This window comes from Microtus pennsylvanicus, chromosome 1, assembly GCF_037038515.1.
Source record: "Microtus pennsylvanicus isolate mMicPen1 chromosome 1, mMicPen1.hap1, whole genome shotgun sequence".
Classification (NCBI taxonomy): Eukaryota; Metazoa; Chordata; class Mammalia; order Rodentia; family Cricetidae; genus Microtus; species Microtus pennsylvanicus.
Genome location: NC_134579.1, coordinates 138,050,541 through 138,064,935, shown reverse-complemented (window position 1 = coordinate 138,064,935; position 14,395 = coordinate 138,050,541). Strand labels below are relative to the sequence as shown.

At 51.2% G+C, this 14,395-nt stretch overlaps 1 protein-coding gene across 2 annotated transcripts in view; it reads right to left on the bottom strand.

Annotated features, from left to right (window-relative positions):
- Nucleotides 1–8,119, bottom strand: part of Axl (AXL receptor tyrosine kinase) — a 29,342-nt gene extending 21,223 nt beyond the window's left edge. Inside the window, exons 1-4 of one of the 2 annotated variants that reach the window (XM_075988039.1) lie at nucleotides 7,554–8,119; nucleotides 6,397–6,622; nucleotides 6,013–6,113; nucleotides 4,953–5,129 (exon numbers count right to left, since the gene is read on the bottom strand). In XM_075988039.1, the coding sequence (XP_075844154.1) occupies nucleotides 4,953–5,129; nucleotides 6,013–6,113; nucleotides 6,397–6,622; nucleotides 7,554–7,617 (568 nt within the window). In that variant the 5' untranslated portion in view covers nucleotides 7,618–8,119. The remainder of the gene's footprint in view (nucleotides 1–4,952; nucleotides 5,130–6,012; nucleotides 6,114–6,396; nucleotides 6,623–7,553) is intronic. The other variant, XM_075988047.1, reaches the window with a different exon arrangement.
- Nucleotides 8,120–14,395: the final 6,276 nt, after the last annotated feature.

The window sequence follows — 14,395 nt, the reverse complement described above, 5'->3', positions numbered from 1 at the left end:
GTGTACCAACATATCAACACATACTCACACAGGCCCACACAGATTTCCAGAGAGACACAAACAATGAACACACACTTAAGGACGGACGTGTGTGGTGTGTACAAGTGTTTGCTCACTGATGAATTTGTCTCCGACACCTGCTTTCTCTTCAGTCTGCTACTGACACTCTGGCCTTCTGGTGTTTCTGTTTCTCTCTCTGTCTCTCTCTCTCTGTGTGTGTGTGTGTGTGTGTGTGTGTGTGTGTGTGTCTTACACACACATGCGAACACACACACAAACACATGCATGCACACACAGTCTTCCCATGGGTACCTATCTGACTTCTTCCTCCTTCCTTTAGGCTTTCTTCTCGGATGACACACCTGAGCTAGTTACCCTGTCCCTGACTAGTCCGTGTAGAATTGAAACCTGCCTCTATATCTGCCCTCTCCCCTGCTTTGCTGTTCCCACCTCCTCATTGCCAGCATGCTTCACAGGATACCCAAGAACCATATTGCTAGGGACTCTCCCTCAACAGACTGTCCACTCTAGGAGAACAGGGATCATCTGTTTAAGGAACCCTATGGTGGTAGCATGGCCTGGCACACAGTGGATGCTCCAAAAATGTCTGTTGAATGAGTGAGTGAATTTTTATTTTTTTATTTTTGTTTTGTTTTTTGCAATCCCACAAGGTTTATTGACAGGAACCAGTGCACTGGGGCCGGTGAGTGAATTTTTAAAAAGATTTAGTAGTGTGTGTGTGTGTCTACCACACGTGTTCAGGTGACCTCAAAGGCCAGAAGGGGGCATGGGATTCCTAGGAGCTAGAAGTACAGGAGGTTGTGAGTTGGCCCTTGTAGGTGCTGGGAACTGAACTCGGGTCCTCTGCAAGGACAGCAGATTCTCTTATTGGCTTAGCCATCTCTCCAGCTCAACTGCATCTTTCTGATTAAGTCCAGGGCTTCGTGCATGTTAATTCAATGCTCTACTTATGAGCTACACTCCAGGTCCTCTCTGATGAATCTAGATAGATGCCCACTGCTAAACTACAACCCCAGGCTTCCTTTTGCTTTTTCTTTGAATTTCCCAGACTGGCTTGAGCAGACCCTGTAGCTCAGAAGGGTTTTGAACATGTAATTCTCTTGTCTCAGCATCTGGAGTAGCTAGGATTATAGGCAGGCAAAACTAAGCCTGAGAAGCAAATGAACTCGTGTGTGTGCATCTGTGTCTGGGTGTGCAAGGCAGAAAGGGGAGATTGTATAATGTAACAGGCATGCAAGCCAGTTAATATGTTTTGAATAAACGTCTTTGTTTTTCTGGGAGAGATTTGTGGGCTAAGAAACTTATCTGAGTCCCTCCCTCATTTTTGTCTCTGTTTGTGTACCCACCCCTTCTGTGTGTACACCTGTGTCACCACCATGCACACACACACACACAAAAGTACAAATACAAACACCAAGACACAAGCATGCAAACACACAGATATGCATTGCCCATTTGTGCAAGGTCCCTGATATACGCATGTGAGTGTAAAAGATGAGTGAAGGCCCTAGTATTGGGCCTGCAATTCTGAGCGTGGTGGATGCGGATGTGCGTGCGTTTGCCCATCTGTGTTTCATGGCTCGTGTAAGTCTGGGGACATCGTGTACTTGTGTGATTCTGGCATCTGCATTTGTGCGAGTGTGGCGTTCCCTCCACCTGGTATTTTGGAGAGTGGCCTCGGTAGTCAGACACAAAGTTTCCTTTGCTCGGTCAGCAGAGGGAGTGGAACTGGGGAAAATCTGTCTCGAAGGCCGGAAGGGGGTGGGCAAGGAAGCGCCCTAGCCGAGGCTCCCCGGGAGGACTGCGTTCCCGCCAAGGTCAGGTGCCCGCGCCACAGCCCCCGCGGCCTGAGAAGGGATGCGTGGCCCAGTAAGGGCGGCTGGAGGTTGCCAGCGCTGGATCGCATCCAGCCACCTGGCACGTGGGGACCACTACGCGGGAGCTGGCGCCACAGGCCAGCCGGAGCAGCCCTGGGGCAAAGCGGGGCGGGAGGGGGGGTTCTGGAGCTCGGTTCTGTTCCAACCGCAGCATTCCTGCCCCCGCCTGAGTCACGGGGCGCCCCCCACCCTCCACTTCCGGCCTGTCCTGGGGGCACAGCCTGGGATTCCCCATTCTCATGTCCCAGAGGCTGCATCTCAAATAAGGACTCTAGGATGAACCAAGGGGTCTGGGACCCCTCTCTCCTCCTGCACTCCATTGCTCCACAAGAGCCTGTGGACTCCAGATGTATTTTCCAGATGTACTGCCCCGCCCCCACCCCATCCGCTCACCCCCACCCTTGGCTTTTCCAGGGGAATGAGAGATGGAGAAAGAAGAGGACACGCCCTGACTCAGATTGAGAGGGACAGAGGCATACACACACGCACAAACTGACAAAATTCCTTCACAAAGCACCCTCCCCTCCCCCCACAGTGAATCACTCTTAAATACACAGGGGCCGTTATTAGCACAAATGTAAACACAGGAATGCAGCTCTGGCTAAGCTATACACCATCCACAGGGCGGATGCTGTCCCAAACACAGTGACATAAATGCCCTGGGACTTACTGGTAAACACATGGGGGCTGACGATGAGGCTAGCTTCCCCCCCCCCCCCACACACACATAAGCCAATCAATGTGGGGAGGAACACATAAATACACAATCCAACCTGCACACATCCACTGTAAACACCTGGCCAAGTAATATACATAGACGTTCATATTGACAAACAAATCTCAGCAGACTACGCACTGAGCACCAAACACATGTCAACACTGACAAGGACAAACAAATACTAGAAACTAGGAAGCAATAAAAGTTAATGTTAACCCCACCACCACCACATCATACCCCCAAGAGACGGGGTGGAGAATGCCAAGCCTTTATCCCTGCCAAAACACAGACGCAGGCGGATGGGAAAACACAAGTATTGCGTAGCCACAACGGCCGTCCGTGGACGGCCCTCCGTGGAGACCGCAAGATGGGGATGTTGCCACATATGTATGGGTTGGCGCAGATGCATGGGCGACAGGTGAGTGCCTGGGGTTCAGTCACCAAGAATCAGGGGTAGTTAGTACAGGGAGACCCCAGAGAGAGCAGAAGCCTGTTATAATATTCTGCTGCGAATCTCAGCCTATTTGTTGCTCTCTCTTTTGTACATACTAAGACACAGAATTCATGTTGACAGTGCAGGGGATTACAGGCACACGCTGCCATGCCCAATGTGACCTCACGCCAGGACAGTGACCCACAGGTGCACTCCCGTGAGCCAATGTGTTGCCTTAATACACAAAAGTGCTCAAGCTAACCATATGGTGTCAACAGCTCTGGCCTCCACAGTGTCAACAGCCGTGGACACAGAACACAGAGGGAAAACCAGTAGCCGGTATTGATATTTAGTGACACCCACAAGAACACTCAGAGAGCCACAGAAGCTGGTCCCCAGTAAGATATACCCTCCTACAAGGCAGTCGGTGCTGATGGATACGCTGATTCAGGCGGGCACGGCTACATGTGTAGATGTCCCCCTTCCCCAGCAAATGTGTTCTGAGTTCCTCACCTCTCTGCAGGTGCTTCTGATCTGGTCATAACGCGCTGTTATTCACACGAGACCCTCTCACACTTGTGTGTCCCATTGCTCCCTCCCCCTCTTCTTGTCCAGCCAGGCTGACTCAGGCTCCATTCCTATTCCTACCAGACCACTCAAGCCACAGGCCTGAGTCACCCCTCTGGGGGCCAGCACACTCATCACACTTCCTTGCACACTCAGGACTCCCAGAATGCTAAGAATGTGAGCCCTTCCCTCCACACCGAAAGACCCCTTCTCACCTCCCGAGGGGCAGAAGGTGAGGTTTTTAGGAAGCTGTTACTCTTTGGGTATGGCTACCTCCCGTGATGAGCTACCCCGATGTGTAGTTCATCTTCTTCTATAAGGGGACACTCTATGCGCAAGGTCCCCTAGCCATGTCTCTGATGACTGTGTGTTCCTAAGCAAAGTGCCCCATCTGTATACTACAGAAAGGGAGGATCATTCTGAAATAGAGGTCCCAACATTCAGATCACACTATCAGTGTCTCTCCATGCTGGGTCACTTTGGTGGCCTCTTCTCTTTTGAGACAAGGTCTTCTGTAGCCCAGGCTAGCTTAAAACTCAGAATGTAGCCAGAGCTAGCTTTGAACTTGATATATAGTTGAAGGTGGTCTGGACCTTCAGGTACTGCTGCCTCCGCCACCCAAGTGCTAATGTTACAGGCATACACCACAAGTATGGAGTGCTTTGAATGGACTCAGGCAAGGGCTTCGTGCATGCTAGGCAAGCATCCCACCGACTGATCAGCACCTCTGTCCTTTGTTTTTCCTTATCGACAGGGACTCACACTGTAACCCAGGCTGCCTAGAATGCACTGTGTCATCTAGACAGACCCCAGACTGCTGAAAAGCCTTCTGCCTCAGCTTCCCAAGTTCTGGGATTATAGGTATGAGCCTTCGTCTTCTCTAACTTTCCTTCTCTGTGGCTCACTTTCTCCACCTCGTTCTACTTTGGGCTCTGTGTTCCCAGGAAACCCCAGCTGAGCAGAGACCTCCTCCCATTGGTTGAGGTCCAGGGGACACTTCAGGCAGGAGGTGGGCAGGTCGAAGGAGGAAGTGGATGGAGGAGGTTGTTGGTTAGTTCTGATGCCCTGCTTGGGTTAAGGGCTAACAAAGGAGCAGTAGGCCTACACACTTGGGCCACTGAACAGCTTAGAGGAAATTTGGGACAAAGAATGCTATTCAGAGAGAGAGAAGCTGGGGTGAACAGAAACATACACAGAGAAACAGTGAGAAAATGTTTGAGAAACAGAGGAATGGAGAACAGACAGATGAAAAAGTCACAGAGAGGAAAATAAGACAGAGAGGGACAAGTGGACAGCCGCAGTGATTGATGGGCCCAGCGTCTACTCTTAGACTCACCTGGAGCTTGCAGCCTGTGCTGAGAGCTGTGGCCTATGACGGGGACCAGGGGAACAGCATCTTGAAGCCAGAATAGGTTCACGGGTTCAGGCGGTCCCTGGGCTTGGCAGCTTAGGTTGAAGGGGGTGTTGGCTGGCACAGCTTTATCCTCAGGCTCCTCCAGAAAGTATGGGAGACCTGGGCAGTTGATGGTAGAAACTGAGTTCCCCTGAACTTCTCAGGGACCGGATTGTCATTAGGATATTGGAAGTGCTAAACACTAGACCTACCCTGCAGGGTCTTTGACTTTTCCCTTATTCTGATTCCTTTATGCTTCTGTACCTAGGACCATGCTTCCAATGTCTGCCTGACCACCTTGGGCAATATCCAGGGCAGGGCATGTGAGAGTCTCACCTCTTCTGTTTTTTTTCCCTTCCTCCTCCTCCCCTTCCTTCTCCCCCACCACCTCTCTGTGGTTTTTTTTTCTTTGTTGTTGTTATTTGTTTTTTTTTTTTTTAGTGACAGGGTTTCTCTACACAGCCCTTGCTGTCTTGTAATTCACTCTGTAGACCAGGTTGGCCTTGAAATCACAGAGATCCTCCTCCCTCTGACTTCTCAGTGCTGGAATTAAAGGTGTACACCACCATGCCTGTCTCTTCTCTTTTTGAGACGGGGTCTTGCTATATACCACAGCTTGGCCTCAAACTGCAGATCCTCCTGCCTCAGCCTCCTGAAGGTGGTGCTTTATGTGTGTATCACCATGCCTGGGTTTCCTTCTATCATTTTACTAATGAAGAAATTATGTCCTTGGCATGATGGGAGCATTAAGTCACATGTCTCTGACCCCTAGCATATCCTGCTGCAAGTGTATCTCCTCTCCCAGGACATCCAATATCTCCCCAAATGCCTTTCCCTCTGGGACATAGGATTTCCCTTAGACCTGTTCCCAACATAATTTATGCCCCCCCAGCCTCCTCAACCCCCACGATTCCCTACATCTCTAGGCTTTATGCCCTGATGGAAAAACTCTGAGTTCTCTATTACCCACCATGCTATCAGAAGCTCTGACTCGAGAACTCACCTTCCAGCCCTACATAGCCCGGCTGAGACATGAAGGTCCGTCCTCCCAGGTGCACCACACACTGGTACTTTCCTGCATCTTCAAGCTGCAGGGATGAGATTCTGGAAGGGAAGAGAAGGGACAGAGAGGTTCAGGGTTAGGACTCGATACCGGGAGGGTCAGCAGAACTGAAAGAGAGGGTCTGGACAAGAAACCCATAGAGGACTGAAATAGGCACTATTTTTAACTCATTTTTACAGAAGAGGAAAACGAAACCCAGAGATCATATCACAAGCTCAGGGCCACATGGCCAGTAAGCTGTCAAGCAGAGGTTCCCGGTCCAGGTAGAGTGGCTGCCCAGTGGCTGTGTGTACGGAGACTGCTGGTCAGGGACAGGTGCCACACCTGAGCTGACTGACGACTTTCCATTCATCTTGCCAGTCTTCCCCCAGGGGCACCTGGGTCTGGGTGTTATCAGCCAGCTCTAAGATCTGTTCGTCTCGAAGCCACATGACCTCGGGGGGCTCCCCCTGAACCTGGAGCTCACATCGAAGGGTTCCTGTGAGTCCTCTGGCACCGGTGATATTCCCTGGGTTCCCCACAAACGGGCTGTCAGCCTCGGTCTGTGTGTCTGTCGGGGAGATGGTAAGGAGTGTGTTTAGGAACCCCAGAGTCCATTGCTCCTCTCTTCTACTCCTTCTGTCTGCCCACCACTGCCAGGACCCTACATAGTTGTAGAATGATCTCAGGGGAGGGGTGGGAGTAGAGGTATTGGGGGAGGATGGGAGTCTTCCCAGGGGACTGAGGTCCGGCTTCCATCCCATGTCCAGTCTGCTGGGAGGAAGGCCTGGGATCTGGCAGCCTCCCACGCCCTGGACTGCCTGGCAAGGCCGGTCCCTGCCATTCCGGTCTCCAGGGACTTCACAGTCTGAACTGGGAGATAGAGGGAAAGAAAACGGAGCAGAGAAGTGAAGGGAAGGGGGGAGGGAGAAAGGGAGGGAGGGAGGGAGAGAGAGAGAGAGAGAGAGAGAGAGAGAGAGAGAGAGAGAGAGAGAGAGAGAGAGAGCACTCCAGCAGGGCAAGTACAAGTGGTGGAGGGGGGACGGCAGTGACAAGGGGGCCCCAGGACTCCCAAGCCCCCCTTCTCCAGCCTGTCTCTATCTTTGTTAGGGAAAGATCCTTTCCTACCATCTGTCCCCCACCACCCCAGTTCTGTCACTCTCCTCAGGACCCAGATTCATCAGTCCCCAGCCCTCTCTTAGCTTCTTCCATCTGTCTTTCTGCCCGTCCATCTTCTGGTCCTGACCCTCCCAGTTTCTGTTTCTTATCCTTCTGTTCCTCTCTCAGTTGCTTTTCTTACCCCTCCACTCTGCTACGAGTCTGTTTCTTTCTGTCCCCGTTCCCCCCCCCATCTCCCACAAGTCGGCTCTCTGTCGTCCTAAGGAAACTCCCTAAACCAGCCCAGCACCCCAAACACCTGCCAGCCAGCCCCCACCCGCTCACTCCCCCTGCCCTGTGTCCCATCAGCGGGTGTCACTCCTCAGTGAGTCCCCATCACTTACCCTTAGGAGCCGCGTACCCCCAGCACCACAGCGCCAAGCACCAGGCCAGCGGGACCCTGCCCATCCTCAGGACACCACTACTGCAATCGATGCCAAACTTTCTTCCGAAGTTGATGGGCACCACTCTCGGGAAGGGGGCAGGGCCGGGTTGTCCCCGGCCCTCCCCCCAGCTCTAGGCTCCAGGGATTTGGCACTGCCCGCCTGGCACAGCGGGAGCCCCTCGGCTGGCTCAACTCCTCCGCAGCTAGCTGCCTTCCCGGCTACCCTGCCTCATTCTCTCCCTCCCAGACTTCTTTCCCCGCCCCTGGCTCCCCCTCCGCCTCCGCCCACTAGGGCCCCAGCCCAGGGGCCATTGGGACTCGGAGGGGTTAACTAAAAGAGAAGAGTACTGGGTCGGCCTCGTCTTAAAGGGGCCTTGGCGCCTTGGAGAGGGGCTGGGGAGGTGGAAGACTTTTGTGGTTGACGGTGGCTGAGGGCCGATCCTGGACTAGTGAGTTAGGAGAATGGGCGCTGTCCCCCTGGACTCTCACAGGGTCTGGTAAACATTCCTGCAGAATTTCCACTCCTCTCAGTCCAAGACGCCCCCCCTTTCGGGCCTCCACCCTCAGCCCAGCCTCCCAGGCCTCCCTTCACTCCCCTCACACTCACAGCAGCTTAAACAAGGACATACACATTCTCTCTCTCTCTCTCTCTCTCTCTCTCTCTCTCTCTCTCTCTCTCTCTCTCTCTCTCTCTTTCGGCATTGACACAGAAGCTGGGACAGGTAGAGACACGCAATGGCATGCTGCCTGCCTACATATGCCGTCACATGAGCTGGGTCAGGCATTTGCATGCTGGAGAAGTCCGACAAATGGAGGGGTCACTGCGGGATGGGCGGACCCTGGGTGGGGGCACGCATCTAAGGAGACATCAACCCTCTCAGCCACCGAAGCCCACTTGAACACAGAAACAGGAATCCAGAGGTGGCTGCAGACTGGAGTGGGAATTCTAGCTCTGTCCCAGCCATGCGACTATGGGTAGTGGGCAAACGCCCATCTTCCCGAGTCTCAGTGTGTCTACCTGTAAGATGGGAATGAGGACAGCCCCTGCTAACGTAGCAGGCCAGTGCGAAAATGATCTAGGTCAAAGTGCAGTGCAGTTTCTTGCACGTGGGTAGCCCAGCTGACAAGGTGCCCAGGATTTTTGGCATCCCATTGTCTTTCTCTGCACTTGCGCTGTTTGCTCCTTCCTCCTAGGGGGAACCTTGCATCCAGCCCTTGCAGATCTGGGGCCAGTTCTCTGGCTCCCATGCAATGTCTACTGTGTCTCTAGGTGTTTGCCGTAGAGGGTGTGTTCAGAAAGCCTCTAACATCTAACTCTCTTCTCCGTTAACCAGGTTGCTGCTTGATTGGACATATTTATATACATACATACAGACAGGCAGACATGATTTATTTATTCCTATTTTATATATATTGGTGTTTTGCCTGCATGTATGTTTGTGTGAGGGTGTCAGATCTTGGAGTTACAGACAGTCCTTAGCCACCATGTGGGTGCTGGGAAATGAACTCAAATCCTCTGGAAGAGCAGTCAGTGTTCTTAACCACTGAGCCATCTCTCCAGGAACTGTTTTTGATGACCTCAGAATGCTGTGTTACCTCCTGGTATCTCTCCTTATTGACCTTTCTCTACATCCGCTACTTTCTCCTCCTTCTGCTCTCCCTCCCTGCAATCCATCTCTTGCTTAGGATCTAGAAGGATGTTTCGGAGACAGACCCCACCCCTTAACCATGGCTAGCCCTGTCTGACCTCTAGCCATGATTCTCCAGTGCCCTGAGGATGAACTCCAAGCTCCCCGACTGCCCACTCAGGGTCCTAACCCTAACCATCGTTCTATTTCTGTCTCACTTTAGTGACTGGCCAGCCTCGGACCCACCCACCTGTCTGGACTTGGGGTCCTAGAAACACTGGACGTGGGTTATATGGAGTTGGCATTCTAAGGTTCCATGAAGAACTCAGTTTACAAGCCTCTCTTCTACTTGGCTCCCTTTCCACAATGTCACCCTCGTCTCGTCCTCTGCCACCTGGATCCCAGCTGTGGTTTCCTCCTTGGGTGGCCTAAGTCTATGAGTCCTTACACTACGTTTCCCACTTAGCAGTCACAGGCTGTTTCCTAACCCCACATCTGACCCTTTACCTCTCCCATCCCCTCTTCTCCCCCCCCCCAGTCACATCCCCACTTGCTGCTTTACAAAGACCCCTCCTACCCACCGGACCCTGTCCTCCGCTCCCTGGTCAGCTTTCCTCTTCCCACCCCTGACCTTCACTTCACAGGCCTTGGAGCATCCTTCTGTAGCATGTTGCCCTGAGTCTCTACAATCCCGTCTGTCTTCTCCCCTCCCTACTGTTCCAACCCCACCCCACTCTAGCTCCACTCTCACAATACGCTGTTCACGATCAGCGCCTTTCTTTTTCCTCTTTTGAGATGGTCTCCCTATGTTGCCAAGGCTGGTCTCAAATGCCCGGTCCCCCTCACTTCAGCCTCCAGCGTATTGGGTTGATAGGCGTGTGCCGCCACGCCCAGTTCGCCCTGTGTTTTCTTTGGCAGCATTTCCCGTGGATTGTCACTATGGGTTCCTTGGATGATTCTCTGTTTTGTCTCTTCTCTCTGACTTGTGGGCTCTGGGAGGACAGGTTGGGGATAGCTTGGATGTCACTGTAACCCACGGAAAAGGCATGCCACACAGCATTGCTAATAAAGATGGCATCTCTAGGGTTCAGAAGTCCATCCCAGGGCTGGGGATATGGCTCAGTGGGGAAGTGCTTGCTTCACTGGGGAGGGAGCTGACTCGTTGCGTGGCAAGCACTATGCACAAGCCTGGTATGGTGGTGATTGCCCGTAACCCTAGTGGGGATGCATATGGGTGCATCCCTGGGGCTCACTGGTGAGCCATTCTAGCTGAAACTGTGATCCTTAGGTTTCATGAGAGACCCTACTTCAAAGAATAAGGTGGAGGGGCTGAGGAGGTGACTCAGCAGTTGAGAGCACTGATCACATTCTGGAGGGCTTGTGGGTTCAGTTCCCAGCACACACTACCATCTGGTCCAGAGGGATCTGGCGCCCTCTGCTGGCCTCTGCAGGTACCAGGCACGCACTTGGCGTACAGCCCTACAAGCAGACAAAACACATACAACAACCCTTAGCAAAAATTAAATAAATAAAATAAGGTGGAGAAAGAGGAAGATGTTTGATCTCTACCTCTGACCTCACACACACGCAGGGGGGCACGTGTATCCTGTGAATATGGAGGCAGGCCCACATACACATACATGTGTACACATCACACACACACCCCACACAATTTTTTTTATGTCAGTGGGAATTCATGTCTAATTTAAACCTGTGAAACCACTCGCTGAAGGGCCTGACAGGCTATGGCAGGAAAAGAAGCTGACAAATTCAAGGCTAGCCTTTGCTACATAGGGAGACCAGCTCACAAAAGCAAACAGGTGTGGTGTACTATTGTGGTGTCCACCCACAATCTACAGCACCTGGGAAGCAGAGGCAGAAGGATCAGGAGTTCAAGGTCATCCTCAGCTACGTTGAAAGTTTGGGGCTTGCCTTGGCTATACAAACCCTGTTTCAACAACAAACGACAACAAAGTATTTGTGCCTCGGATGTGGCTTTAATTTGCCTTCAACTGAGTTTTAGAAGATGAAGATAGGTGCCAGAGAGTTGGCCAAGCAGTTAGGATCACTTGTTGCTCTTGCAGAAGACCCAGGTTCAGCACCCACATGGCGGCTGACAACTGTCTGTGACCCCAGTCCCAGGGATCTGACCCTTTCTTCTGAACTCCAACATGTGCTGACAAGCATGCGAGCAAAACACTCACACACATGAAATAAAATTAAGTTAATAGTAAAACTTTAAAAATTAGAGACAGATGGACAGAAAGGCCTTTGACACTAGGAGCTGAGATCATGGCAAGTCAGTCTTTGCAGAGTGCCTATTCTTGCTTTCATTAAAAATATTCGTGTAGGGCTGGAGAGATGGCTCAGAGGTTAAGCTCTTCCAAAGGTTCTGAGTTCAATTCCCAGCAACCACATGGTGGCTCACAACCATCTGTAATGAGGTCTGGTGCCCTCTTCTGGCCTGCAGGCATATACACAGACAGAATATTGTATACATAATAAATAAATAAATAAATAAATAAATATTTTTTTAAAAATTCGTGTATTTTCATGTGTATCCGTGTGTGGTGTGTGTGTGTGTGTGCACGCATCTGACTTCAGTATCTCTGTGTACCATGTGGGTGCAGAAGCTGCAGAGGTCGCAAGAGGGCATGGGAACCCCTGGAACTGGAGTTACAGATGGTTGTGAGCCCCTTGTGGGTGCTGAGAATGGAACCCTGGTCCTCTGCAAGATCAGCACATGCCCTTAGCCATTGAGCTACCTCTCCAGCCCAGGATCTCCCATCCTTAAGAGACAGAAAAGCAATTATACAAGTATTTCTGAGAAAGTAGCTTGGACCGTGAGGAAAGAGCTTAGGGGAGGGAAGAGCAGGCATGGGAGTATTATGTCTAGAACTGTGGCTAAGGAAGGCGTCCCCGAGGTTAACCTGGGGAGCGAAGGACTCATCAATAAGCCACGTGGCAAGAGCATCCCAGCAACGGGGAAACAGCCAGTGCAAAGACTCAGAGGCAGGTGTGAGGAACTCAGGGAGACACATTGGGGGCTGGAGCAAATGCAGACTGGAGCAGGCACAGGAAGGGTCAGGAAGAGTCTCAGCCCGAGAAGACCTTACTGATTCTTCTGAAGGCCAGAGTGGGTTTTTTTTGGGGGGGGGGGGACAGGATTTGATGTGGTTTTGTTTATTGATTACTATTTCTTTGGTTTTGGGAACTGAATCTAGGCCTAATTGTGCAAGTAAGTCCATATAAGGCAATCTGTGGATTGAGTGGATAAACCACACCCGCAACCCCTCACTGGAGGATTCTAGGCAGGGGTTCCACCACTGAACCACAGTCCAGCCCCTCACTGGGGGATTCTAGGCAGGGGCTCTACCACTGAGCCACACCCCAGCCCCTCACTGGGGGATTTTAGGCAAGGGCTCTACCACTGAGCCACACTCCCAGCCCCTCACTGGGGGGTTCTAGGCAGGGGCTCCACCACTGAGCCACACCCTAGCCCCTCACTGGGGATTCTAGGCAAGGGCTCTACCATAGACCTATAGCAATGAGCTACATCACCAAGCCTTGTGGGGTTTTTTTTTTTGACAATATTTCACATTATAGCTCAGGTTGGCCTTAAATTATTTTTATTGATCTTCCTATTAAGCCTCCCAGGTGTCAGGATTACAAGGGTGGGGCACCATGCTTAACTGATAAGTTTAATCAATCAAGAAATAAAAGGAATGGCCTCACCCACTCCATACAAATGCTCTCTCACTGGCCTACACCCTCAGTCTTCCTTGGGCCTTGCGTTGATTGTGTTTAATTTTTTCCAGCATTTTCTCTATTTATTTTGTGTGTGTGGGACATGTCACTGCATCTTCGTGGAAGTCAGAGGACAGTTTACAGGAGTCACTTGTCTCCTTTCATGTGGGTCCCTGGGATTGTTAGGTTTGGTGGCAGGCCCTTTTTTCCCATGATCTGTCTCCCTGATCCTCCATTGGTGGGAGACTTCCTGACAGGCGACACCGGGACCCACATATACCAGTCTTTACTCTTATGACATGGGATGTGTCTCTGCCACGTGATGCGATGAGAGGGTATGTTGTGGAGTAGCCTTCAGAGAAAACGACCCGAACATGGGCTTAAGTCAATGGAGAGTCTTTACTAGCCGGTTGGCCACTACACAGCGTGTTCAGAACCGCAGTGCAGCCCTGAGCCTTTCTCAGGATGAGCTTCCAAGCACAAAACTCATGTCCTGGGTTGACACACTTCAGTCACCAAGAACAGCTAGCCAGAAGTGGAACTGCAGAAGCCAAAAAGCAAGATGAGTACATTTAGAGACCTTCCCAGAACCATGGATTTCGATGGATTAGGTCTGTGTTTCCATTTCGGCAGGTGGTGCAGTCTACTGTTGAGTTCTACAACCTGAACAGGACTTCCATCATGGCATCGGTCGTGCTAAGGTCTGGTAGCTTATCACAGGTGTAGCACCTCCAACAAGGAGTTCTTTGCTGGAATGAGCTTGCATCTAGTCCGGCTTCCAGTTTCTGGGGGATTCATGGAAGGAAAGGACATTGATTGACAGCACAAAGATACCCTCAGTCAAACCAGAATATAAACAATTCCACAGGGCAAGTGACCCAGTTTATTAAAAATATAAATGATAAGTGGAGGGTCATGGCGCATGCCTAGAATCCCAGCACTCAGAAGATGGAGGCAGGAGGATATTGCATTTGAGGCCAGCTTGGGCTTCATAGCAAGACTGTTAAATGGGAAATAAAGTAAAACAGGATCAGTGAGATGTTTCAGCATGTATAGGCAACTACTCCCAGCCTGAGTTCAATCCCTGGGACTCACATGATAGAAGGAGAGAGGCAACACACACACAGACACACACACACACACACACACACACACACACACGTAATAAAAAGTAAAGACTAAATTAAATGAAGCGGAATATTATAAACAAAACGATGGAGAATGGCTGCAGATTTTAAAAACCTGAGGCACATATCAAATGAGACTGGGATTCTATTTTTTAAACAGTTTGCTTCTATTGCCTGGTGTGGTGGTGCAAGCCTTTAACCCCAGAACTCAGGAGGCAGAAGCAGGTGGATCTCTGTACATTTGAGACCAGCCTGGTCTACAGAGCAAGTTCCAGAACAGCCAGGGCTACAGAAAAACC